At 47.2% G+C, this 27347-nt stretch overlaps 1 protein-coding gene across 1 annotated transcript; it reads right to left on the reverse strand.

Moving 5' to 3' along the window:
* Window positions 1–1260: 1260 nt before the first annotated feature.
* Window positions 1261–27347, reverse strand: LOC139048432 (uro-adherence factor A-like). The gene is made up of 3 exons (XM_070522837.1): window positions 25668–27347; window positions 21556–21785; window positions 1261–1354 (listed from the first exon to the last, which is right to left on the reverse strand). The coding sequence occupies exons 1-3, from the start codon at window positions 27345–27347 to the stop codon at window positions 1261–1263; spliced, it is 2004 nt and encodes a 667-aa protein (XP_070378938.1).

A 27347-nucleotide genomic window follows, 5' to 3' on the forward strand; every position in this document is an offset into this window, starting at 1 on the left:
CAGCCCTACGTGGACCAATTGACTTTCCGCGAACAGGAATCAAGGGAATTATTGGACGTTAATGTGAGCAACAGTGTTATGGACGAGATATTGCCTATGCACTCAGACTGAATCGGGGATACCGGGAAGCCGTTACCAAAGTAACCTCCATGGCTTGTCTGGCGATCTCCTTCAACGTACCAGCAGGCGAAATGAAGTAGAAACATATAGTCTAATCGAATGGTATTTGCCATTCAGATCGTATTGGACTTCAGAATTCGCCATTAAAAATGATTAAATAGCCATTTGCCTTCGAATGTAACGCACAACAGCACTTTTGAAGCCTCGAAGGTAAGGGGCCGATGCAAGTGAGGACTCTTATTTCGAATGGTTGTGAAGCGGGAGGGTCGGGGCTGTTGCGCAGAGGCGCACCAGTTCCTGAGAGAATTAACGCACGGGTGCTAATCGGTTCTGCTGAACAAGCTCCTAGCTGTCATTCAATATGTAGGGTTTGGGACAGCCTGTAAATCTGCAAACTTGATTCAGGCAAAGAAAACACATTTTTGACAGTCTCGTCATGTGTGCAAGACTGCAACCCATTAAAACTGGGCGCCGAATGTGGTACCACACTTCTTCAACGAACACAGCAGATCGACAAATATCTCTACGTGCATGTGAGGCATGCCGTTCCCTTAAATGCTTCATTATAGTCCTTATGATAGTGCGCCGGATCACTGAAAGCAGCCGTTTATAACACAGAAACTGCTTAGTCGAGCGGGCGTACAATCGGGAACGGCATTACATTTAGGTATGAAATATGAGATAAGCGCAACATGCTTTTCTCAGAAATCAGACTCAAGAATAATTTCTTTCGGTTAAACCCTTAGAAAAAAGCGAAAGGACGCAGCTACCTTCTTTTTTGTTTCGTATTTTCTTTAATTAACCAAATTCTAGCGTTTTACGTATGGCGATACGCTTATGAGGCATCCTGTTCAGTTCTCACCACCTAGGGTTCTTCAACGTGCACCTAAACACAAGTATACGAGTGTTTTGCCATTTCGTTCCCATCGATTTCCGCGACCTAGTTTGAGCCAGTGAGCTCGAGTTTAGTAGCGCAACGCCACATCCACTATGCAGCTACTAATTAAGCTACCGCGCTTTTTTTTTTTTAGAGCGAACTTGTTAAGGGCTACTTTCCCCACTATCGTGTACGCGTGTAGAAGAAAATCCCGAAGATAGTGCAATGACGGGCCGACCCACGGCGAAAGTGCAGTTCACCATTTAGGGGCCCACATGCACAAAGATTCGCTGGTCATACTTCTTCACAGAGTCGAAGGGCACTGACTTTACTTTTGTTGTTGTTGTGAAGAACGGACTGGACAAAAAAGTTCACATGGCTTACGGGCCAAAGATTAGCATATATAATAGCTACCTAAAACTGTTTTCGGCGCCCGAGTGCCGACAGCAATAAAAGAACCCGTGCCAATTCCTCCGCGCTCTCTTACGCGAAGAAGACTGAAACATGAAGGGAATGTTGGACTGCAGTTTCCTTTTTCTTTTTCTGTCAGAATACTCCGCGTAAATCTGAGAACCGGGAGCCGGATCGGGCAGATATGTTTTATTTGTTTGAAACGGCAAGCAGGAAGCTTATGGATATGTTTTTTTTTTTTTGCGTCTGCGTATCGCAAGACCTACTGATGAAAAACTATATGCGCAAATATACGCACGAGAGATACATACTCCTTGAAGAACCAGAAAAATATCTGTTCTCCAAAGGGAACCGTACAACAACACAGCAGAATGAAAGCCGACACTGCGGCCGCAATACACGTGCCGTCACCGAGCGGCACTAAAAACAAATAAAATGAAATACAGAAGAGAAAGAAAGGCGTCTATTTCTAAGGCATAAACACATGTCATATCCGATTATAAATAACATTTGAGCGGTCTGATCGTAAATAGCAGCTCGCGAAGCAGGACGAACGGCCCCGCCCAGCTGAATCGCCAGCAGTTTCTAACGGCGTGACCTTGATGCGGCCCAATCCACTTCGATCGCAGCGCCGCCACAGCAGTTTTCCTCATCGCGCGCCTCACTGCAAAGTATGCGCCTTCCCAGCCGCTAGCCCCACTCAACCCGTATTCTTGTACACTCAACTCCAAATCTTTTGCTGACTCACTGCATTAACTTTCGAAACAGACCTCGTACATCGGTCCGGTTCACGTAAGGCGAGAGAAAAAACTTTCTTTCACTCAAACAAATTCGTGAATGACGCTGGGAAAGATCGCTTTCTAAACTTCAAATACTTATCAATTACGAATCCTTAATAACCCATAAGAACGGGTTCGCACCAGGTTTGCACCATTACATTTTTGCCCCGGTGTGAACCTGAACATAACTGGAATATATGCTGAACCCCGAAGATGAAACATTTTGGTCCGACATCCTGGATAGAATGTACGATCACGAACTTTGTAGAAAGCAAAGGCGCAATTAACGCAATTAAGACGGCATTAAAACCCTTGCTTTTAAATTATTCCGATCCTATTCGGGAGGAACACGGACGTGCGGCCTAAGTGTGCTTAGACGCAGAACAGGCAAGGCTCTTACACATGTGTCCATAGCCGTTACTACGTGGGGAAGGGGGGGGGGGGGGCAAAAGGGGCACGTGCCCCCCACGCCTCACTGTCAAAAGTGGGGGGGGGGGGGGCAAAGTATGCCACTTGCCATTTTATCCCAATGTGCTCGAGACTCTACATAGAAAGCAAGTCAAGGTGGGAGAATGACTCTGCACATTTATATTGACCAATCATAATTATATAGTAATTAAATATCTGTTTATTGTACAGTCAGTCATACTACGTTTCTTCATCGAACATACTGAATCAAGCGCTCAAATTACATGCACAGGTTATAATTATTGGGCACAAGCATTAAAGTAAGGGAAGAAATAATCTTTCACGATTACTACCGAAACACCTCACATCAAACGTCCCGTCAAAGATGGTAGGGCCTTCACGAAAGCGGTCGTGTGAAGCAATACATTTCACTCAGAAGTGAAATTAGAGTACTTTAAGAAAGCAGAATGTTCAATTTACTCAAAGCTTAATGTCCATTGTACATTGTCCTTGCAACCACAGCACAGTAACGGCAAATATAAGTCGCGTTCTCAAACGTGTACGCCGTCACTGAAGGGGATATTACGAAATCCGTAGTTTGTCCCTCCGGAGTCATCCGTGAGCTAAACACAGCACCTTGTTTATATATAGGGAAAATTAGGGGCATGCTATGGATAAGGTGTAGGCAATGTTCCAAATGGGTGGGTTAAATGCGCATTTTCCAGTAGCATACGTATGCAAGTGGTCCATAGTGTTACGGTTGGCGTGTAACACCCCGGGCAAAAAAAGGATGCTCAGAGACCCTGGTCAACCGAAACGGCGGATGGATTCCTAATTTGCTATGGTTGTCTCGAGTGGTTGCCGGTATGGCGAAGGCCCTGCAGTGTTTACAGGCTAGAAGAAAGGATCAGCCACCTACGTTCTCGGACCCGCGGGTTGCCAAGCAAGTGCAACGTCAAGCAAAGATCCAAGCAAGTGCAACGTTACCTGGGAAAGTGGGAGCAGCCGCCAAGCGCCGAAGGGACTCAGTGCATGTCATGTCACGTTGGCGTGAGCAAGATCGCTCCTACGATTTTAGTGGGCCTATTTAAGGGACCCCGCAATGTACTTTTACAATTCATTCATTCTCTTCTTTTTATATCCTTCACCAACCAACTGTAAACAGTGCAAGTTTCGCACTAGAAATCGTCTCGTCCCTGCCTGGTCGCCATGGTCTACCGGCCGCCTGCAGCCTGCTGACAACGCCACGCTATGCAGTAGTAACGCCGGTCGAGCTTCGAGAAACATGCGTCGCAACAATAGTGTTATTAGTCTGTTTTACGAGCTGTGTATGACTTAGACGGCTGCTCTGGCACAATTACAACTGAGGTAAAATTTTGCGAACATGAGGCGAACAATACGCCAAGTTTATGTGCGATGATAAATACGTTTTGATTAAATACAGCGTTAAAAAAAACTGTAAGCAAGTGTTCGAAAGTACCGCGCTACTGCTATTAGCTAGGTTTCCCTATATCCCAGAACTCTGCGTTTCAGTTATTTTGTTCTTTGAAGGAATAGGCAGCATCTTAAGTGCAATGCGTCGAGCAGTTTTAGCCTTTTCGGTTTCTTTAGAAGTGATACGAATTATTATTTTTGCAGTCGTCTTTTTTTCTTCTTACTTTTTTGATGCGTGTGGTGTATGAGTTTCGCCTGGTGTGTCCAATGAACCAAAGGAGGCAACTCGTTATGTTTGATGAAAGTAAGGACGAGTTAATGGGTGATGTGTAGGTGAAATTCAAAATAGATGGGTAATTGGGGCTTTGGTACTAAATTAGGTATGCAAGCAATCCAGAGTGTTTGAGCGTGTCTAACGAGCGCAAAAGAATGGAGCACGCTGGCAGGCCTATATATAAACGTCGCCAAGGCAAATTTAGGGAAAATTGGTGTTGCACTATAGAAACTCTCCGTGTGAAGTTAAATGCGGTTGGATCACACACAGTATTTGTAAAAAGAATCTTATGCACGTGTTAGAGCGTGTGATATGGCCGCTATCAGCTATACTTCCCAGTGTCCCCACATAGCTGTAGTTTATAACAGGTTTATATAGTTTGTTGAAAGGGGAAGGGGGACATGGTAACTGCAATTACTTAAATTACCTTCCTTAGCCGAACGACGCCATGTAGCCAGACTTAAGTTTCTTTTTTTGCTTTGGAAAGGGCATTTTAACATAAATACTGCTCCCTATTTAGCACCATAACAAGGCAGAACCTCAAGAGGTACACATGAACATAATTTCCGGATATCTCAAGTGCACATTAATGCATACGCCAATTCTTTCTTACCCAGAACAATAAATGAATGGAACAGACTACCAATAACCATTATTCAATGTGATACCGTAACACAATAGACAATCATGTCCTAAACAAAATTATGTACATTATGTTAGATTAACACAGATTGTGTTTATTGCCTCTTCATAGTGCTGTCGTATTTGCGCTGTTACTAGTTTCCCGGTTTTTTTTATGAATGTATGCTCAAAAAGAGTGTTTTATGTATAATTTGCGTGCATTATGTATAATGTACATTATGTTATTTTTCATTTTCTGTGCTGTACCCCACCCCTGTAACGGCCTTCGGGCCAAGAGTATGACTAAATAAAAATAAAAAGAACAAAAAGTAAGCGTACATACAAGCGTAGCTGCTTCGGCAAACGCGTTGTCAGTGCGATGTTTTCGCTCTGCGAGTGATATCACGACGACTGGCCCCGGACGACGGACGGCAGACCGATTTTGTCGGCGTTTGCGTCACGAAAGCCTGTCACACTACGACGACTCGCTGTCGTCATTCGCGTGGGCAGCGTTGTCAAACTATATTGTGACAGAGTGCTTCTCGGCGACACAGTCTGTCGACTAGTCGGCCGAAGCAATATGGCTGTCGCCCGTTCCCTCATCTGGTTTTTCCCTAATTGTACAACACTTTTCGGGCAAAATTGTCGACTGGAAACAAGAGCCGCAAGCAGTTGAGATAATAAATGATCTACTGAGGGAGAGAGCCATGGCTCAGCCAAACAGGAAAGAAAAGCGAAAATTGACAAATTTAACTCTTCTTTATGAAAATATTTATGGATCAACATCATTTTATTTACAAAGGAAGTAAAGAAAACGCCGCCGGAAGTGGAAAAAAATTCCGTGTGTTTTGAATGAGGCTTCTACAGTTATCAGTCGAGCCGCCTAACGTTGCCACTTCTCTGCTGTGATTATGTCGGTGGTTTTCTAACCTTCCGCGTTGGGCGCAGCACATCTAGAACCGCAGCGTCCTGCGCTGTACGCTGTTGTACGGGACTGGCGTCCACGCATCGTTACGCAACTTCTCAAATAACAATAATACGAGTCGGTCTGGGCACTTGGTAAAACAGTAAACGAGGGATCCAAAAGAACTGTGGTAGTTCCGCAAATATACACTTTTCTATATTTATTCCAGAGCTAATTGAAAAAAACGCTACTATAGTCGGATTACAACTCAAGTCTGCAGTGAAGCCCTACCGACGCTCTCATAACCGCCAGCCACTGTTCCTCCGCGAGGCTGCAAATAATTCGTACTTCAAGCTTTTCCTGTTACCCAAATAAGGCGGTAACCACAAAAATAAAATTATTAGGGTGGATTTTTATACATTTTCTCTCGCCTGTTATAGCGGAATGTGAAAGCGTAATTCTTTATTGCACTGAAATAAACTGCTTGCTTCACTGCAACTATTTATTTTCAAGTTTCAGTGCAGTTGGCAGTGAAGTTTCATGAGTAAGACGGGTTCAGCAGTGAAATGAACTCTATCGCAGACTTTTGAAGAGTGAAATGCTCAGACTTCATAAACGTTGTCAATGTCTGTTGCACAACTCATTGCTTCCGCCGATCAAATGACTTTTCAAGAACAGCAGACGCTCCGGGGGTATCGAGTAGGTCGCTGTTTTGAAAATGCCGCATCACGATGATTTTGTTTATTTCTGTGATTGGCTTGCGGAGTAACACAACCCCGTGTTATGGTGGCTAAAAGTTCTAGCCACCATACCCGCACGGTCCATGTGCCTTGGTTGCCAAATGCTGTTTTTTAAAGCTGTATGTTCTACTATAGTAATCTTTATTTTACGTTCTTTCCTGCGTGAATCCATTTGACGTGGTTCCTTGTTCTCCAAGTAAAGGAAAGAAGTACCTCACAGGCGTACCTGTGAAATAGACCTTATTTCATTTCTCTTTTGCGGATTTACGCGTGTTTACGGCGAATGGTGGGCGTTGTTCACACTTGTACTAGTAAAGGTACACGCCCTTCTCATTTGCATAGAATAGTTACACGGCATCCTATACACGGCACGTTTTCAAAGTAGTGTCCTAGTCCACAATGACTAACATATAACCAGGCCCCGCACACTCTCAAGTTCAACAAATGGCCACAGAGGGCGGAAAATCAATCGAGGCGCGTTTCAGCGCAAGCGCGCAAGTGGAGCTACTGTAATTTGGTCGCATACTTTAATTTGTGCTTTCTCTGCTAGGGGCTCTAAACATGCTGAATTTTTTACTTTACGCAAACCATTAACATAAACAATCGAGGTGTCTAAGGAGGTTTTTTTTACCTCAGGCAAATAGTCAGTCGATTTTTTTTTAATTTGATTGTTGAAGCTGCTTTTTAGTCATAGCGTCAATGTTTTTGTACTTGATTAACCACCGACAGCCGACAGCCTATTGGTATCGATGTGTTTCCTGGCCGTTGGCGTTCGAATACTACGGCGGTAAAACATTTTCGAAAAGCATGCTGGTTTCATCTGCGAGTCATTACATAGACTTGCTATAAAGAGGTCTACTCTTGGCAAAAAATAGTGCCTCATTTTGTTTAGGCTTTGATTATCTTAATAAATGCGGCGGAGGTTGAGGGAGTACGTTTGAAGGTACGTTTTAATGCCGTTGATCTCCATAACACCGTAAGTACGCAAACCGATGTCACAGAACACCCGATGCATAATTGTGTGTTCTCCGTCATCGCTTGTTTGCTGTGCACCTACTAATTCTTCATTTCTTCTTCAAGTGTTGTATCCTCCTTTTGTCCTTGTTCTCTTGTGCTTCACTTACAGTATGTCGTTTTGTCAGCTGTAATGCGCATTTGCAAAACCAATACATGTTTGATAAGACGCAGTGGTTATCATAATTTCACTACACATGTATTAAGCTGGCACATATGGTTCAGATACAGATACCTGTATGCGGACTTGCACGACGTTGATGCGGAGATTAGGATGATTATGACACCCGTAAAGAAGAGGCAGCAGACGGCCGTAAGCTGTTGCGTTCTTTCCGCCAAACTACCCGGCCTGGTAGTGCTGTAAAGATTCTGTATAAAAGTGACACGCGATGACAGGGAAATTATTGTACTTAGCAGCCGACCGTACGTTTTGTAGCTTAGGTCTTCTTTCTTGTGCGTTTGTGCTACCCTTATTAATGAGCCATTTCTTGAGCCATGTTATTGACTATGTAACCGCGTTTGTGTGGATGCGTAGACGTGTGCTTTTTGTTGTACTTGTAAAATGCAAATAAAATATTTTCAAGCGTACTCAATCTTTCGTGTCGTGTGCGTTTATTCCAGTCGAGGCCATCGTGCCACCTGGAAACAGCATTCTGTCAGTAGCCCTACACGAAATGCAACAGCTGGAGCGCGGCGGCACAACTCGGGGTAACGGCGGCGTAATAAACGAAAAACCGCTCGAGATGCCCTTAAAAGTCAGTTCAGAGTGTGCCTTAACTCGATATGACTCAGCTCTACATATATTCTGCTGCGCATCGATCGTGCTCCCGCCAGTTTGGTTGCTGTGTGGCAAACGCAGCGCCTACATAAGCGCTACGTTTGCCACACAGCAACCAAACTGGCGGGAGCACGATCGAGGCGCAGCAGCCAGAAACCCAGTAAAGCCACAGAACACCGGGTTAAGCTGCAATACTGTTTCCGGATGGATGGATGTTATGAACGTCCCCTTTGGAACGGGGCGGTGGGTTGCGCCACCAAGCTCTTGCTACTATACTGCCTAATATTCTACCTAAGTTAAACAATGAAAAAACAAAAAAAACACTATGAACTACCATGCCCAAATTTTCTGATCCCCTATTGCGATCCCCGTTTCCTGTTGTACAGCGCCATCTGTGGTCGCATACTTTAGTTCACGACGCCACGCTACGCTTATTTCCGTTGCACTGTGGAAGGTACAGTTTCCCTTCTATAAGTTTGTATACGTGTACTGTGATATAACCTCATAGACCCATCGAGACGCACAGTTACACATAATCACATATTTGAACTGATGACGGCTCAACCACGATGCAGTTGCTAAATTTGCTAATTGAGACAGATGTTCATGGCTCATGCTTGCATGTTGTCTTAAGCAAACCGCGTCCCTGGACTGCATTTTCATAGCATAGTTTTCAATGTATCTTTAAGAATACATCAGAACATTGCTAACTACGAAAATATACCAAATAATTTCGTGCGAAGAGCGAATCTTTTAAATAAATGCGTTCAACTCTTTAAGCACTTTTCCAGAGATCGTTGATTTGTAATCAAAATCATGACTAATTCGCGTTTATCAAAAGGAGACCATAACTTGATCGCTTGTTTACTTGGTTGTTTCTTTGTTTTCTTGCTTTACCTTTTCTGCTCTTGCTACCGCTGCCGCCATCAACCTTAGCTTTCTTTCTTCCTTCATTGAGCCGGTGTTTTTTTTTTTTTTCGCCCAATATTTTGCTGACTCACTCCATAAACTTTCGAGAAAGACCTCGTACATCGGTCTGCGTCACGTAAGGGCCGAAATAAACGTCCTTTCGCTCAAACAAATTCGTGAGTGAGGCTTTGAAAACGTTGTTTTGCAAACTTACAATTCTTTTTAATTCACGATCGTTAATAAGCCGCTCGAATGCGCCGGTTCAAAGAGGTCTACACGGATTCCCGGGCGGCGGTCAGGGCCTTCGCCACGGGTTCGGTCTCGAAGGGGGCGGCCGCCCTGCTTTCGGCAGGCGCGTCGCCCCGTACGTCATCGCTGGGTTCCCGCCCCACATGGAGCCTCGGATCTTCGCCGTCGTTCCCAACGCCAACGAGCTGTCCCACGCGCGCGCGCGCGAACTGTTGTGCCATTACCACAAGCCCGGATCCCGAATCTGCAAGATGCAGAATCTATCCTGCGAGCGCCATAACTCTCCCTTCACAAGTCAAGATGCTGCGCCTTCGTGCGGGAGAAGCCTCGGCGGAGCAGCGTGTTTTGACGTGTCCGCGTGTGCCCGACGGCCCGGCGCCGCACCTCCCTTGCCTGGAGGTCACCGCGCGCGCGAACTTTGAACCGGGTGGCCAGCGCGGTCGCTGGTTGGACCCCTCGGACGACCGTCGTGTGCTGACTTTGTATTGGGCCGGTTGAGTGACAATGGGCCTCGGGGATTATAAAAGCAGAGACACGCCGCTCGAAAACAGGATCCGCTGACCCCACCTGGAGAGAGGGTCGCTCCCGACTGGGGTGAGATGTGTCACGCGTTTTCGCCGGACGCCGTCGTGCGAGAACAGTCGCGTTTGTGTGAGCTCTCGGCCCCAGTGCCGATCCGTTCATGTCCTGTATGATAACCTGTATATAATGTATAAAGTCCCTTTTGTTATTCTCATCGACGCCAGGCTCGGAGTCTTCGCTACCAACGCTCTGTCACGAAACGGGTGACGAGCGCTACGGGACCACAAAGCCGTTATCGTGGTGAAGCGGTGCAAGTTCGTAACACTGGTGGCACCGGTTGGAAGTTCGTAACACTGGATGGCAGCTACGGGATTGACCGGCATCAGCTACCTCGGCGCGGTGAGTGCCTGAAGTTTACCTCAAACACCAGACTTTCTCTGACACAGGTTATAGTAGCTCAGGGATTGACTTGGTGTTGCATTGTGTTTAACCTTGTGTGTTTCAAGCCTAGTAAGAGTGTTTTGAAAACCAGGGGATGCTGAGAGGGTAAACAGGGCAGTGTGTGAAATACTTGCATATGTCTTACTAGTAGTGTTATAGTAGCGTACGGCAGGTATATTCAAAAAGGGTAAACAGCAGGAGGACAGTGTGAACGATGGAGAAGTACAAGGTGAAGGAACTTCTCGAAATTTGTGAGGAGTTGGGCATTGAGTTGGGCTCAACCAAAAGAAAGAATGCGATCCTTGAGGTCATGAGGACTGGGGACGTAACGGCTGAGGAAGCCGCTGAGGCCTTGGCGAATATCAATGAACGTCGGGAAAGGGAGGAAAGGAGAGAACAGGAACGTCGCGAAGAGGAAAGGAGAGAGCAGCAACGTCGCGAGGAGGAAAAGGAGGAAAGGAGAGAGATTCGTGAGCACGAGCTTAAAATGAAAGAGTTGGAGACCCGAAATAGCTCGCCAGCGCCTAGTCTCACTTCTAATGTTCCAAGAATACGCGATCAACTTCCACCCTTTGTCGTCGGAGAGGATATGGCCAAATACCTCGTGAAATTTGAGCACGTCTGCGAACGGAATAGCATTGAGCGATCCCTTTGGGCACAGAATCTGTTAGCGTTGCTTCCTGGGGAGGCATCAGACGTAATAACTTGCTTATCGAAAGAGGCGTTTGAGAGCTACAGTGATGTGAAGGAAGCGCTACTGCGGAAGTACAAATTGTCGCCCGAAGCTTTCCGGCAGAGGTTCCGGTATGCAAAAAAGGGTAAGGAGTCGAATGTTGACTTCGCGTTTCGTCTAAAAGCCGACTTGGTGGAATGGCTGAAGGGCGAAGAGGTTTTCGACGACCGCGACAAAATTGTCGAATGCATCGCGTTGGAGCAGTTCTACCGTTGCATTGATGAGGATGTCCGGCTCTGGCTGCAAGATAGGCTAAAAGAGGTTAGGCTAAACAAGGCAGCAGAGTTAGCGGAAGAGTATTACACCCGCCGCAGCTTGCACAGCAAGGCAGTGCGCGTAGAAAAAGCTGATAGGAGAGATTGGTTTTCCGGGAAGCCCGACGAACGGAAGCAAATCACGCGTCGCGAGTTTCGGGACGACGAATCCCTTACCAAAGAAACTGTAAGGGAAGGACAGAATGCATCTCAGAATGATGACAATGGTCCGAAACAGCGAAACGAAATGACGCGTGCTTTTGAAAAACGGAAACCGTTAACCTGCTACAATTGCAAAAAGCAAGGGCACATCGCTGCAAGCTGCCCAGAGAGAATTGCTTTTGCAACGATACAGGAAACTCACAAGAACATACGTCTATTGGAGCCCTATGTGCAGGAAATTAAGGTAAACGGCAAGAAGTGCCGAGCACTGCGGGACTCTGCAGCAACTATGGACGTTGTTCACCCGTCTTTCGTCTCCTCGAGTGATTTTACGGGAGAGTGCGTTAGGATACGGCAAGTGGCCGAGAAGGAGAGTGTCTGTTTACCGATCGCAACGGTTAGCATTGAAGGAGAATTTGGGAAACTTAACGCCGAAGCCGCTGTGTCAGCCGCCCTCCCGGAGCAATTTTCCTACCTCTTCTCAAATAGCTCGGAGCAGCTGCTGAGGGATCAGGGCAAATCATTCTTTGCCGACGTGGCGTACATGGCCCCCACGCGATCCAAAGCGCGCCCGCTGTCGAGGGAACTTGACTTAGCGTCGGTGAGCGAAAGGCGGTGCGGCACACGGACCGATCACGGTAACTGGAGTGGCGAGCAGTCACGGGAGAGGCAGAGCTCGGAGGCTGGCCTAGACGAGCGGGTCCTGGAAGTGAGTGGGAGTGACGCGTGCAGTGCTAGCCGCGATATAGACTCGACGCCGCAATTAGGCGACGCGGGCTCCACACTCGCTCCGGTTTCCGCCAGCCGGCAGGAGCAGGCTGCAGTTGAAAGAAAAAGTCTGATTCGCGAGCAACAGGAAGATTGTTCATTAGCCGATCTGAGGAAGAGCGTCAAACGGGGAGTGGAAAAAAAGGGGGATTCATTTGGCAAGGAATCTGGCTTATTGTACCGCCGCTACACGGATAAGCAGGGTCGCAAATATAAGCAGCTTCGGATTCCGCGAAAATATCGCCGGGAAAAATGAATGACCTCATTTGCTTCCTCAGAAGTATGTTTTCGGTCCAAGCGATTTCAAGGGGACCATTCTATTTGTCATTATTATTGATGATTAATAATTGTTTCTATTTTGTTGCGTTGATAATTTGAAAACTGGTTGTTTGAGCCTTGTGTACTGGATCGTACACCTGCCTCCTGTTGCAGCGGGAGAAAAAAGGGGAAAACAATTTAGTTAGGTTGATTTGAATTATGGCCTTGTCTGGTGTTTGACGGGAGACAGAGGGCACTTGTTCGTGTTGGGTGTTGCCTTTTGCCGGTCGGTTTTGCAAGCTGCAGAACGACCAAGCGGGACCAGTGGCGAGAAGCAAGGTCTTAGGAACGACCCGAGCGGAGCTGGTCAAGGTGCCTTGGCGACGACGTGGTGAGCAGAGCTCCTGTCCTGGCGAGTCGGACCTGGGCACGTGAGGTTACCTGGCGTCCCGACACTGGACGTGAACTTGGACGAGCCTGACGAACGTGCGCGCCTGGCATCCGAGCCACGTGGAGGCAGCTCGTCTTCCCGGCGCCTTATCTGAGGGCGGGGATGCTGTTGTGCCATTACCACAAGCCCGGATCCCGAATCTGCAAGATGCAGAATCTATCCTGCGAGCGCCATAACTCTCCCTTCACAAGTCAAGATGCTGCGCCTTCGTGCGGGAGAAGCCTCGGCGGAGCAGCGTGTTTTGACGTGTCCGCGTGTGCCCGACGGCCCGGCGCCGCACCTCCCTTGCCTGGAGGTCACCGCGCGCGCGAACTTTGAACCGGGTGGCCAGCGCGGTCGCTGGTTGGACCCCTCGGACGACCGTCGTGTGCTGACTTTGTATTGGGCCGGTTGAGTGACAATGGGCCTCGGGGATTATAAAAGCAGAGACACGCCGCTCGAAAACAGGATCCGCTGACCCCACCTGGAGAGAGGGTCGCTCCCGACTGGGGTGAGATGTGTCACGCGTTTTCGCCGGACGCCGTCGTGCGAGAACAGTCGCGTTTGTGTGAGCTCTCGGCCCCAGTGCCGATCCGTTCATGTCCTGTATGATAACCTGTATATAATGTATAAAGTCCCTTTTGTTATTCTCATCGACGCCAGGCTCGGAGTCTTCGCTACCAACGCTCTGTCACGAAACGGGTGACGAGCGCTACGGGACCACAAAGCCGTTATCGTGGTGAAGCGGTGCAAGTTCGTAACACTGGTGGCACCGGTTGGAAGTTCGTAACAGAACTCACCCACCGCGCCGGGGAAACGCCGCTCGCGGGCGCGGACGCGGGGCTGAAGGACTCGCTCAACACGTCCAACGAGATTGCAAAGCACTATCAGCTCGGCAGTAGGGTCCATGCCCCGCCCCGCGCCAAGCTCTCCAGACTTCAGTCTTCTACCCTTCGCGTGCCGCAGACCGGGTCATATATCCCAGCCTAGCGAGGGTCAGCAGCTACGCGTACTCGTTCGAGCACGATTGTCCGGTTTGCGGAGATGCCTACTGCACTTTAGAACACGTGCTCCGACGGTGTCCCTAGTTACGGGACCGCGATCAATAACAATAATAATAATAATATTTGGGGTTTTACGTGCCAAAACCACTTTCTGATTATGAGGCACGCCGTAGTGGAGGACTCCGGAAATTTTGACCACCTGGGGTTCTTTAACGTGCACCTAAATCTAAGCACACGGGTGTTTCCGCATTTCGCCCCCATCGAAATGCGGCCGCCGTGGCCGCGATTTGATCCCGCGACCTCGTGCTCAGCAGCCCAACACCATAGCCACTGAGCAACCACGGCGGGTCCGCGATCAACTCACCATGGAAGAAGTGTGGGAGGAGGCGCTCAAGAGCTCCAACCTCGCCGCTCGGCTACGGGCCGTCCAGAGGGCCCGAGGCGCGGCGGTCAGGCACGACCCGCCCGTCCCGACGTGATAGCGGCCCGCGGCGGCTCCTCCCTCGTAAAAAGGGTTTTCGGAGTCGCTCCTCAGGATCTTAACAAATTTCAGAGCCTGCCTGCCTGAGGAGAGTATGGCGAGAGGGTGAGGAGGAAATTGAAGTGCCACAGTAGACGTGCTCATCGCCGTAGACCGGGTGTGAGATAGCACCAGGCGCGTAACCAAGGGGGGAGGGGAGATGCGTTCTCCCCCGCGCACGCCACCGCTCCTCACACACATTCCTTAAGTGCCGCCAAATCAATGTTGAGACTTGACAGCTATTCGGCGGTCTACATTTTGCTGCCTTTTTCACTCCTTTTGTATGGTAGTTATGGTAGTTACTGGCCTCTGCTGGGGTGTGAAGGGCCATTTTCTCATCGATTCGGTGCCCGCGCGATAAACTCGAGGTGCGTTGTCACCATCTATTCAACGGTCACGTACATCGTTGTTTCTTCGTTAGTTCAACCTTCTTTGTTTGGACTCATCCAGGGACCAGGAAACTAATTCGGTTCGCGGTCAGTTGGTCTGTGCGTCGTGGAACGAGATACGGCCGGAGAAAACGCCAGCTGCCTTTAACATTTCATTTTGCCCCATCACTTCCACGAGTGAGGGCTCGCCGCGACGCTGGCGGATCCTCGGAACCACATACCCGCGATATGGGTTAGCTAAGGTGGAAAATAAGATAATGCGAAACGGCGTCCATCATCAGACCCTGCAATAACCGGTAAAACTATAAGCAATATGACTGTCGCCCGTTGCCTCATCTGGTTTTTCCCTAATTGTACAACACTTTTAGTGCAAAATTGTCAACTGGAAACAAGAGTCGCAAGGAGTTTAAATGATCTACCGAGGGAGAGAGCCAAGGCTCAGCCAAACCGGAAAGAAAAGCGAAAATTAACAAATTTAACTCTTCTTTATGAAAATATTTATGGATCAACATCATTTCATTTAAAAAGGAAGTAAATAAAACGCCGCCGGAAGTGGAACAAAATTCCGTGTGTTTTGAATGACGCTTCTACAGTTATCAGTCAAGCCACCTGACGTAGCCACTTCTCTGCTGTGATTATGTCGGTGGTTTTCTAACCTTCCGCGTTGGGCGCAGTACATCTAGAACCGCGGCGTCCTGCACTCTACGCTGTTGTACGGAACTGGCGTCCACGCATCGTTACGCAACTTCTCAAATAACAATAATACGAGTTGGTTTGGGCACTTGGTAAAGCAGTAAACGAGGGATCCAAAAGGACTGTGGTAGTTCCGCAAATAAATATTTTTCTATATTTATTCCAGAGCTAATTGAAAAAAACGCTACTATAGTCGGATTACAACTTAAGTCTGCAGTCAAGCCCCACCTACGCTCTCATAACCGCCAGCTTCTGTTCTTCCGCGAGGCTGCAAATAATTCGTACTTCAAGCTTTTCCTGTTACCAAAATAAGGCGGTAACCACAAAAATAAAATTATTAGTGCGGAATTTTATACGTTTTCTCTCGCCTGTTATAGTGGAATGTGAAAGCGTAATTCTTTATTGCACTGAAATAAACAGCTTGCTTCAGTGCAACTATTTATTTTCATGTTTCAGTGCAGTTGGCAGTGAAGTTTCATGAGTAAGTGAGGAAAATGTCATCAATGTTAGAAGAATTAAGATGAGGCGAGATGGTAAATAGATCCAGACCAAGCACCTAATAATCACCTTTGGTTCAAGTGTCCTGCCCGAGTCAATCGAGGCCGGGTACATCAAACTACGTGTCAGGCCTTACGTGCCCAACCCACTCCTATGTTTCAAATGCCAGCGTTTCCGCCACAGTTCGCAGAGCTGCCGAGGACGCCAAACTTGTGCGAAATGCAGTGCCCCCGAACACACCTCTGAAGCTTGTGAGAATGCTCTCCACTGTGTAAACTGTGATGGGGAGCACGCCGCGTACTCGCGGTCGTGCCCCTCCTGGAAGAAGGAAAAAGAAATTGTAACCAGAAAAGTAAAAGAGAATATATCGTTCAAAGAGGCACGAAGGCGGGTAGCATACCTGCCCAAGAAAACTTTTGCCGATGTGACGCGTCAGGGGGCAGCGACACAACGGCCACCGGCGGCTGTCCGACCCACAACCAGCGAGTCGGCAGTTACGCCATCTGCCCCCGCGGCGGTTGCAGCTAGCTCTGCTCCGTCAACCCACCAGACGGGGCCACCGACCCCGAAGGTGGGCGCAGCCGAGGCTGCCCCAACCCCGCCCCGACCCCTTCCAGCGCTGGCAACAGCCGGCCCAGCCAAATCCCTCAGGGAGCCCCATCGACCTTCAGGCTGGTGGGCGCAGGGGTCTTGCCCTCCAAGGCGGGACCCTCGCTGGTAAATTCTCGCTCGCAAGAGCACATGTCCGGCGCCTCACAAGAGGCAATGGACACTACACCTATCCTCAAGGCGCACCAAGCGCCTAAGGAGCGGCGAGGCTCCCTCGAACGCTCCAGAAAGGGCAAAACCCCGATTACAGGGCCTCGAAAGAGCTCTGTAATCTAAGGCATAACTTCCGTTTCCGTACACACAGCACCTATTGACTTCCAATATGGATACACAAATAATTCAATGGAACGTCAGAGGTCTTCTTAGAAACCTTGATGATGTGCAGGAACTCATCCAAAAACACAATCCAAAAGTGCTGTGTTTACAGGAAACACACTTAATATACAAACACACAAACTTTCTCCGACAGTATATAACTTTTCGCAAAGGTCTCGATGATGCTGTCGCATCATCGGGCGGTGTCGCCATTGTTATCCATAAGAGCATTGCGTGTCAACTTTTACAGCTACAAACGCCTCTTGAAGCAGTGGCGGTTCGAGCTGTTCTCCTAAACAAACTCATCACCATTAGCTCTGTTTACATACCCCCAAATTACAAATTAACGAAACACGAATTCCAATCCTTTATAGATCAATTGCCAGAACCTTATGTTGTTCTTGGCGATTTCAATGCGCACAGCTCCCTGTGGGGCGACTCTCGTATAGATGCGCGAGGTCGTCTTGTTGAACAGTTCCCTTTTTCTTCTGGTGCGTGCCTTCTGAATAAGAAGAAACCCACATATTACTGTCTTGCAAACAATAACTTTTCTTCAATTGACCTGAGCATAGTTTCCCCGTCCATACTGCCTGAACTCGAATGGGAAGTTACGAACAATCCTTACGGAAGCGACCACTTCCCCATACTATTAAGAACACTTAAAGAAAACGAATATCAACCACAGGCTCCGAGGTGGAAGATTGACACAGCAGACTGGGAGAAATTCCGAAACTTAACTAGTATATCATGGGATGACATATCCTCGTTAGAAATTGATGCTGCTGTGCAGTACTTTACAGCTTTCATAATAGATGCCGCATCTAAATGCATATGTGAAGTAAGTGGCTCGGTATGCAAACGGCATGTCTCGTGGTGGAAAGATGAATGCAGAATCGCACGTAGGAATCAGAACAAAGCGTGGGGGCTGCTACGCGCTTCGCCCACTGCAGAGAATCTTGTCAACTTTAAAAAAGTAAAGTCCCAAGGTAGGAGAACCCGCCTACAGGCCAGAAAAGAAAGTTGGCACAAGTTTTTATCGAGTATTAACTCGTTTAGAGATGAGGCCAAAGCGTGGAACAGGGTTAATAGGATTAGAGGGCGGCAAACATATTCACTCAGTCTAGTAAATACACAGGGTGATACACTGCAAGATCAGGCAGACTCACTAGGGAGCACTTTCAGAGCGTATCAAGTTCAAACCATTATTCGCAATCCTTTCTGAAATATAAACAAATAGAAGAATGCAAGCCACTCATCAGAAAATGCCGACAGAATGAACCGTACAACTGTCCTTTTAGAGCTGCCGAGTTGAGAGCTACCTTGAGCGCATGCAAGAGCTTTGCACCGGGATCTGATAGAATCGTGTATGAAATGCTCAAAAACTTACACAATGACACGCAAGTTACACTACTCACACTTTTCAACACCATCTGGGATGCAGGGTACCTTCCAACCGCATGGAAGGAAGCCATTGTGGTCCCTGTTTTGAAACAAGGCAAAGACCCTTCCTCAGTGGCGAGCTACCGCCCGATGGCACTCACAAGTTGCATTTGTAAGGTGTTTGAAAAAATGGTAAATCGGCGACTCATTCATTTCCTTGAACAGAGCAAAATGCTTGATCCTTATCAGTGCGGCTTCCGAGAAGGGCGCTCCACAACTGACCATCTTGTACGTGTAGAAGCAAATATCCGGGACGCATTTGTACACAAACAGTTTTTGTTATCCATATTCCTCGATATGGAGAAGGCGTACGATACAACGTGGCGTTACGGAACCTTAAGAGACTTGTCAGAAATGGGCATCCATGGGAATATGCTAAACCTAATAGAAAGCTATCTGTCCGATCGTACCTTCCGGGTAAAAGTCGGCAATGTACTTTCACGTCCTTTTACGCAATAAACGGGTGTTCGACAAGGAGGCGTGCTCAGCTGCACGCTCTTCATCGTGAAGATGAACACGCTTCGCGCTTCATTACCACCGGCCATCTTTTATTCTGTCTAAGTGGACGACGTACAAATAGCTTTCAAATCCTGTAACCTCGCAGTGTGCGAGAGACAGGTACAGCATGGCCTGAACAAAGTGTCAATGTGGGCAGACAAAAATGGATTTAAGATCAATCCTAACAAAAGCTCTTGTGTTCTTTTTACAAGAAAGAGAGGACTTATCCCAGATCCTAGCATATAACTGCGTGGACAATAGATAGCTGTACACAAAGAACGCAGATTTCTAGGTCTTATACTTGACTACAGACTCACTTTCGTCCCCCACATTAAACATCAAAATGTCTAAAAACAATGAACATAATGAAACTTCTATCCCAGACTACATGAGGTAGCGACAGGAAGTGTTTAATGTATCTCTATAAAAGCCTCATGCGATCACGACTAGACTATGGTGCCGTGATTTATCACTCTGCCGCCCCGAGCGCACTAAAGATGATAGACGCAGTCCACCATCTAGGAATCCGACTGGCCACTGGCGCTTTCAGAACGAGTCCCATACAAAGTTTATATGTAGAATCGAATGAGTGGTCACTTCATCTGCCGTGAACATACATCAGCCAAATATATTTTCTGAAAGTCCACTCAAATCCTCAACATCCGTGTTTTAATACCGTTAGTGACATGACATATGCTACACTCTTTCGCAATCGTCCCTCCGTAAGACAACCTTTCTCGCTGTGTGTGAGGGAGCTTAGTGAAGAAATGCATGTTCCACTCCTCGAGCTTCGCCTAATGCATCCAGCCAAGCTGCTACCTCCTTGGGAGTGGCAGCTGATACAATGCGACACATCATTCACTCAAGTTACAAAGCACGCTTCAGAGATTGAAATCCAAATGCATTTCTGGGAACTCCAGCACAAACACTCCTGCGCGGAGTTCTACACAGACGCATCGAAGTCACACGACGGGGTGTCCTATGCAGCCATCGGTCCATCCTTCTCGGAATCCGACGCACTGCGTCCGGAGACTAGTATCTTTACGGCTGAGGCCTACGCAATATTGTCGACCATGAAGCATATAAGGAAAATAAAACTCAAAAAATCAGTTATATATACGGACTCCCTAAGTGTTGTGAAGTCTTTGTTATCGTTCTGTAAGCACAAAAATCCTGTTTTAATTGAACTCTATTCCGTCTTATGTAAAGCATATGTATCTAACCAGCATGAGATTATATGCTGGGTGCCTGGCCATAGGGGCATCCAGGGTAACGTTCTAGTGGACCAGATGGCCACATCAATTTCATTGCATGCAGTTAATCCTACTGCTTCGGTCCCTGTCACAGACCTGAAGCCTTTCTTAAGAAGGAAACTGCGAAACCACTGGCAACGTATATGGGACGCAGAAGTAAATAACAGCACGTGATAAAGCCACAGTTAGGTCCTTGGCCCTCCGTAACAAAATCACGGCGAACAGATGTCCTATTCTGTCGCCTCAGAAAAGGACACACATTTGGCACGCATAACTTTTTACTCACTGAAAATGATCCTCCAACCTGCGGCAGATACGGGGAGAGGCTGACCGTCCTCCACGTCCTCCTGGAGTGTCCGGCAGCCGAATCTGAGAGAAGGAAACATTTTTCTCTAGTATACCGGCAGCACACCCCCCTACATCCCGTAATGCTACTCGGCCCGGAACCTTTATTTGACACCAACGCAGTCCTAAGTTTTCTGAAAGATGTTGTCTTGCATGTTGTCAGCCCCACATGTTCGTAGCGGGTCCTCTCTTCAGAGGATGCCGCTGTGATAGCTCTTTCGTACAGCAGATGCCTCTAGGCCCTTGTGTTTCAAGGGCTCTGGCGAGGCAGCAGTGCTCCAAGTAATCTTACCATCTTATATATTTTCTATTTTGCATCATTCTTCTACGATGGATATTATTGTTCATAGTATTCGTCAATAGTCATCGCCATAATTTTATAGCACGTAGATTTTACGCACTTTACAGCGACTATTTTAGGCCAGTTTACAGCCAAGTCACATCTTCCACAATACATCGTCAACATTACCAGTTGTCATGGCGCTCTTTGGCATAACCTGGCCCTTGGGCCATAAAACACCACACATCATCATCATCAGTTACGGAAGCCCACTCCATACAGGAGCAAGTTAAACGTCCGAGTTCACATCAGGACCCCATGTCTCTTCGGCGCGAAAAGTCTCCGATTTTAATACCGTCCTCGTCCCTAGGCGAGTACACTAGGGAATCTGAACACTGTCTATAGCAGCAAACCACGATGGTCGAATCCGTTGCGTTACCACGCCCATGCTCTCGCAACGTGCAGTAACCCTGCCTCCGAAGCCCTGACCGCGGACAAGGCCTGCAAAGCCCGCTTCAAGACGCCCTACATCGTCCGCCGGCGACGCTGGGAACGGCGCCGAGCAGAGGAAGAAGACGCCGGGAGAAGAAACCGAGACAAGAGAGGTCCTGCAGGCGGACCCCACCGTAGCGCCTCCAAACAACGGGGCCGGTCACACACGCCAGACCGCAGCAGCAACAACAGTGGCGGCAGAAACGGCCGCCGGAGTCGCTCCCGCTCGAAGACACCATCCGGTGGCAGCAACGGCGGCGGCAACCGCCGCTCGCGCTCCCGGACCAGTTCGAGATCCAGGGCCATTTCAAGGTCCCGGAGCGCGTCAACCGGACGCCGAGGGATCGCCGAGAAAAAGGTGGGCTGGACCAACAGGTCTCCCATCGCTCGAACCAGCGACACCGAGTTCCCACCGCTCAGCCCCTCTCAACCCCTTAACTCGCAAGCGAATCCGCAAAAGGACAGTAGCGAAGTTTTTATTTATTTCAGAATACTGCAGGCCATTGCTTGGCCCTAGCAGGAATGAATTTACATTGTTACGTAACCAAGAGAATAAATTTATACAATGTTAGCAGCACACATATATCAAAAGAATAAACCAAAAGAATAAAATTGTACAATATTAGCAGCATACGGATACCAAAGAATAAAATTATACAATATTAGCAGCACAAGGATACAAAACATACATATCAGGTAAGTAGACGATGTAACGCATCAGAAAAATTTTGTGAGGAAAAAACAGATGCCGGTAACGAATTCCAATCTTGTACTGTTCTAGGGAAAAAACTGTACTTAAAGCTGTTAGTTTTGGCGAAGATGGGAGCAAGTGAATGCTCATGAACGCTCCGAGTCCTTCTCACTAGAGGACGCTTAATGCACTCTGGAAGCTGGAGCTTATTTTTTCCTGTTAAACTATTGTTCAAGAATATCAATCTATTAATCTTTCTGCGGGTTTCTAGTGTATGAATGTTATTTGAGATCATTAACTGCGAAGGAGAGTCTTCCCTTTTGTATTTTCCGTATATAAACCTAACCGCTTTCCTATTGACTTTTTCAAGGATCATTATATCTTTTTTTGTGTATGGGTCCCACACTACTGAAGCATATTCAAGTAAAGACCGCACACAAGTTTCGTAAGCCAATTTTTTTATGTGTGCAGGGGCAGTTTTTAGCTTTCTTCGTAAAACCCATAGCTTTCGAAATGCAGATGTAGAAATATTAGTAATGTGAGCCGACCATTTTAACTTATTGTCGAGTGTTATGCCTAAATATTTATATTTGTCAACTTCCAAAATCATGTTGCCGCGAAGAAAGTAAGGAAGCAAAATTGGAGACTTTTTTCTAGTTATATGCAAAAGAACAGTTTTTTCACTATTAAGTACCATAGCCCATTTCAGACACCATTCTTCAATAGCAAAAACTGCTTTTTGAACAGAGATGTGGTCATGTTCGGATGAAATTTGTTTAAACACAACACAGTCGTCTGCAAACAACTTAACAGAGACATCTTTAGGAACAACCGCAACTAAATCATTTACATATATTAAAAACAACAAAGGTCCCAGCACACTTCCCTGAGGAACTCCTGAATGAACATTAACAACACTAGAAGCGGTCTTAATAATTTCCACATATTGCCGTCTGTCTGTAAGGTAGTCTTGAATCCATTGAATAATAAAAAAATGGTATACCCATACATTCCATTTTATAGAGAAGTTTGCCATGTGGCACCTTATCGAAGGCCTTGCTAAAATCAAAGAAAACCACGTCCGTTTGTCCGGACATATCAAGCACCCGCGCAAATTCATGCACAGACAAAACAGTCTGAGTAACTGTGGATAACTCCTGCCGAAACCCGTGCTGATTATCCGACAAAAGATTATGATCGCTCAGGAACTTTCGCAGGTAACCGGCTACAATATGCTCCAACATCTTACAGCAACTGGATGTTATGGAAACAGGCCGATAATTTGAAACAGACAATCGATCACTTTTTTTATATACGGGAACCACCCGTGCTATTTTCCATTGTGAAGGAATTTTTCCGTTTGCTAATGAGAGTTTAAAGATGTCTGTGAGGCAGCCTGATATTTGTTCTGCGTAACGCCTCAAAAATACATTCGGAAGGCCATCGGGTCCAGCGGATTTTTTAGTGTCCAGTTTCAAGAGCATCGCCAGAACACCCTCACGAGTTACTTCAATGCCATCCTCTGGTGCAGCGACTGCTTTTATTTCATATTCATCTAATTCTGAAAACACCTCGTAGAAATACTGATTAAAATTCTCAGCTATTTCGGCAGCATCAGTGATAATCTTGTCCCTAACTTTTATTTTAGTAAGTGCATCTTTGGGTTTACTCAAATGCTGCCAAAATTTCTGCGGATCAGTCTTTAGAAACTCTGCTAATGTGTGTGTAAAATATTTAGTCCTGGCGCAGCTCACCTTTGATAATAGGTCACGTTTGATTTCTATAAACAGTGGCGTTGACGTCCCCTGCTTCTTACGATATCTCTTAAGTCTACACTTAATGTGTATAATTTCACGAGTAATCCATGGATGTTTCCGCTTTTTAAGTATTTTTCTGTTTGGAACGTATTTTTTAATGCAATGCCTAAGCACATTAGCGAACCTTTGCCAAGAGCTTTCCACATCATCCCATGTGATCCCAATATTTTCTTCAATATAGTCAATAATCGCCACATCGTCAGCTCTACTAAATTCCTTAACTGTAGCGACATCAAGCGCACGTGTTTTTGATTTTTCGACCTTCCAGGAAAAAGAAATTAACTTATGGTCAGATATGCCGGGTTCAATTGTAACAGTTCCTTGTCTAAATCCTTCACTAATGAACAGCAAGTCAAGAATTGATGTTACGCGAGTACATTCAGTAACTATTTGGTCAAGACCAAGAGCAAGCATAACATCAAGGATTCTATCACTCGTATGCGATAATCCAAAAGACAGATTGTTCCAATTTAATAAAGGCAAATTAAAGTCACCCGTTACAATAACATTCTTATTTCGTAACAACAACAAACGGTCATACAATTTACTCAAAAAGCTTTCATCAGTGTCTGGAGCACGATAAACTGCACACAAATAAAAAGCCGTTTCCTTCACTTTGATTTTCAAAAAAAGGCTTTCATGCTCAGCAATCTGGCTTTCTACGTCAACATCGACAAAGGATTTAACAACCACAGCAACACCACCCCCTCTAGATCCTCGGTCCCGCCGATATAACCGATAACCTGGTGGGACTATGTCATCGTCACTTATTTGGTCGTGTAGCCAGGTTTCAGTTATGACACACACGTGCGGATCCAAAGAGTGCAAACAATCTTCCAGTTTATCTTTTTTATTCACAATGCTTCTTGCATTGAAAGAAACTAACCGCACATCGGACGTATCTGGCCGTTAGCTTTCAAATAAGGATTTGGTGTTGCGCTCTATCAATGTTCTAGAGTTTAGAGCAGCATCCCATTTATAGTACCGCCCATCGATCTTCAACTTGTCATAAACCAAGGAAATCTTACTTCCAGCCTTTTTTTCAAGTTTTGCACTTTGCCAAAGATGCTTTCGTTTGCACAACGTTTCCGCGCAGTAGTCATTATCGATTCTAATGTTTTTTCCCTTCAGTTTAGATACATTGCTCCAGACCGCTTGCTTTTCTCTATAGTCCTGAAAGTACATTATGACAGGGCGATTAGAAGAACTTTTCCCCAGTCTATGGATTCGAGCTACAGATGAACACTGCACTCCCAATTTAGCAGAAAAGAGATCATCGATAACTTTTCTGCGCAAGTCTGACTCTGATTCAATAGGATCTTCCTTTACGCCAAAAACAATTAAATTTGACCTCCGACTTCTATCTTCTAAATCATCGAGTCTGGCCTGATGCCGTGTAAGTGCATCCTGCACACCATTTAAAGCTATACTTATGTTGTCAATCCCATCCGTTTTCATCTGTAGATCTTTTATGTTTGCCTCTATCTTATTCAAGCGATCACCAAAGTTCCCCAGTGCCCTTTCCGTTGCCTCTAAACGAGTCCTAATGTCTTTCTGCCCCTCAATGAGCCTCTGAAACATTTCATCAACTGTTGGGCCTGGATTCATTTCTATATCTCCACAAACAAGCAGCATACATGAGCAATAGCAGCTATAGGCACACCCTAGACATGTGCGTGGGCACGACAGGAGAACAAGAAACCTATCGTCAGATCGTATGGTGCACACATAACTAACCTGTACCAGGAAAAGACGTAGCATTTTGAGCACCTTGCCCGCAGCGCTTTCGCCGTGCCCACTGAAGACGGACGGGTGTGGTGCCGAATTTATAGGGCCAAAGGCTGATGACGTCACGGTCGATGACGTCCGATATCCATGTACCTGTGGCGTCCCCACGGTGACGGCGCTGCCAGATGTGCTATCTTTGGTGACGAATTCTTCTGTTGAAACTTGATGAAGCTCGGCGATAGTCTGCGAAGATGCATGCGCACTTGACAGCAGCAGGACCTGTGGCGTCCCCACGGTGACGGCGCTGCCAGATGTGCTATCTTTGGTGACGAATTCTTCTGTTGAAACTTGATGAAGCTCGGCGATAGTCTGCGAAGATGCATGCGCACTTGACAGCAGCAGGACCTGTGGCGTCCCCACGGTGACGGCGCTGCCAGATGTGCTATCTTTGGTGACGAATTCTTCTGTTGAAACTTGATGAAGCTCGGCGATAGTCTGCGAAGATGCATGCGCACTTGACAGCAGCAGGACCTGTGGCGTCCCCACGGTGACGGCGCTGCCAGATGTGCTATCTTTGGTGACGAATTCTTCTGTTGAAACTTGATGAAGCTCGGCGATAGTCTGCGAAGATGCATGCGCACTTGACAGCAGCAGGACCTGTGGCGTCCCCACGGTGACGGCGCTGCCAGATGTGCTATCTTTGGTGACGAATTCTTCTGTTGAAACTTGATGAAGCTCGGCGATAGTCTGCGAAGATGCATGCGCACTTGACAGCAGCAGGACCTGTGGCGTCCCCACGGTGACGGCGCTGCCAGATGTGCTATCTTTGGTGACGAATTCTTCTGTTGAAACTTGATGAAGCTCGGCGATAGTCTGCGAAGATGCATGCGCACTTGACAGCAGCAGGACCTGTGGCGTCCCCACGGTGACGGCGCTGCCAGATGTGCTATCTTTGGTGACGAATTCTTCTGTTGAAACTTGATGAAGCTCGGCGATAGTCTGCGAAGATGCATGCGCACTTGACAGCAGCAGGACCTGTGGCGTCCCCACGGTGACGGCGCTGCCAGATGTGCTATCTTTGGTGACGAATTCTTCTGTTGAAACTTGATGAAGCTCGGCGATAGTCTGCGAAGATGCATGCGCACTTGACAGCAGCAGGACCTGTGGCGTCCCCACGGTGACGGCGCTGCCAGATGTGCTATCTTTGGTGACGAATTCTTCTGTTGAAACTTGATGAAGCTCGGCGATAGTCTGCGAAGATGCATGCGCACTTGACAGCAGCAGGACCTGTGGCGTCCCCACGGTGACGGCGCTGCCAGATGTGCTATCTTTGGTGACGAATTCTTCTGTTGAAACTTGATGAAGCTCGGCGATAGTCTGCGAAGATGCATGCGCACTTGACAGCAGCAGGACCTGTGGCGTCCCCACGGTGACGGCGCTGCCAGATGTGCTATCTTTGGTGACGAATTCTTCTGTTGAAACTTGATGAAGCTCGGCGATAGTCTGCGAAGATGCATGCGCACTTGACAGCAGCAGGACCTGTGGCGTCCCCACGGTGACGGCGCTGCCAGATGTGCTATCTTTGGTGACGAATTCTTCTGTTGAAACTTGATGAAGCTCGGCGATAGTCTGCGAAGATGCATGCGCACTTGACAGCAGCAGGACCTGTACCAGGAAAAGACGTAGCAT

This window comes from Dermacentor albipictus, chromosome 1 (genome assembly GCF_038994185.2).
Source record: "Dermacentor albipictus isolate Rhodes 1998 colony chromosome 1, USDA_Dalb.pri_finalv2, whole genome shotgun sequence".
In the NCBI taxonomy this organism is placed as follows: domain Eukaryota; kingdom Metazoa; phylum Arthropoda; class Arachnida; order Ixodida; family Ixodidae; genus Dermacentor; species Dermacentor albipictus.

Coding starts and splice junctions, on each gene's coding strand:
- LOC139048432 (XM_070522837.1), bottom strand. CDS start 27,347: ATGCTACGTCTTTTCCTGGTACAGGTCCTGCTGCTGTCAAGTGCGCAT. Junction 21,786..25,667: donor TACGTCTTTTCCTGGTACAG/GTTAGTTATGTG, acceptor CTGTTGGTCCAG/CCCACCTTTTTCTCGGCGAT. Junction 1,355..21,555: donor CGTTGTTTGGAGGCGCTACG/GTGGGGTCCGCC, acceptor TTTTTTGTCCAG/TCCGTTCTTCACAACAACAA.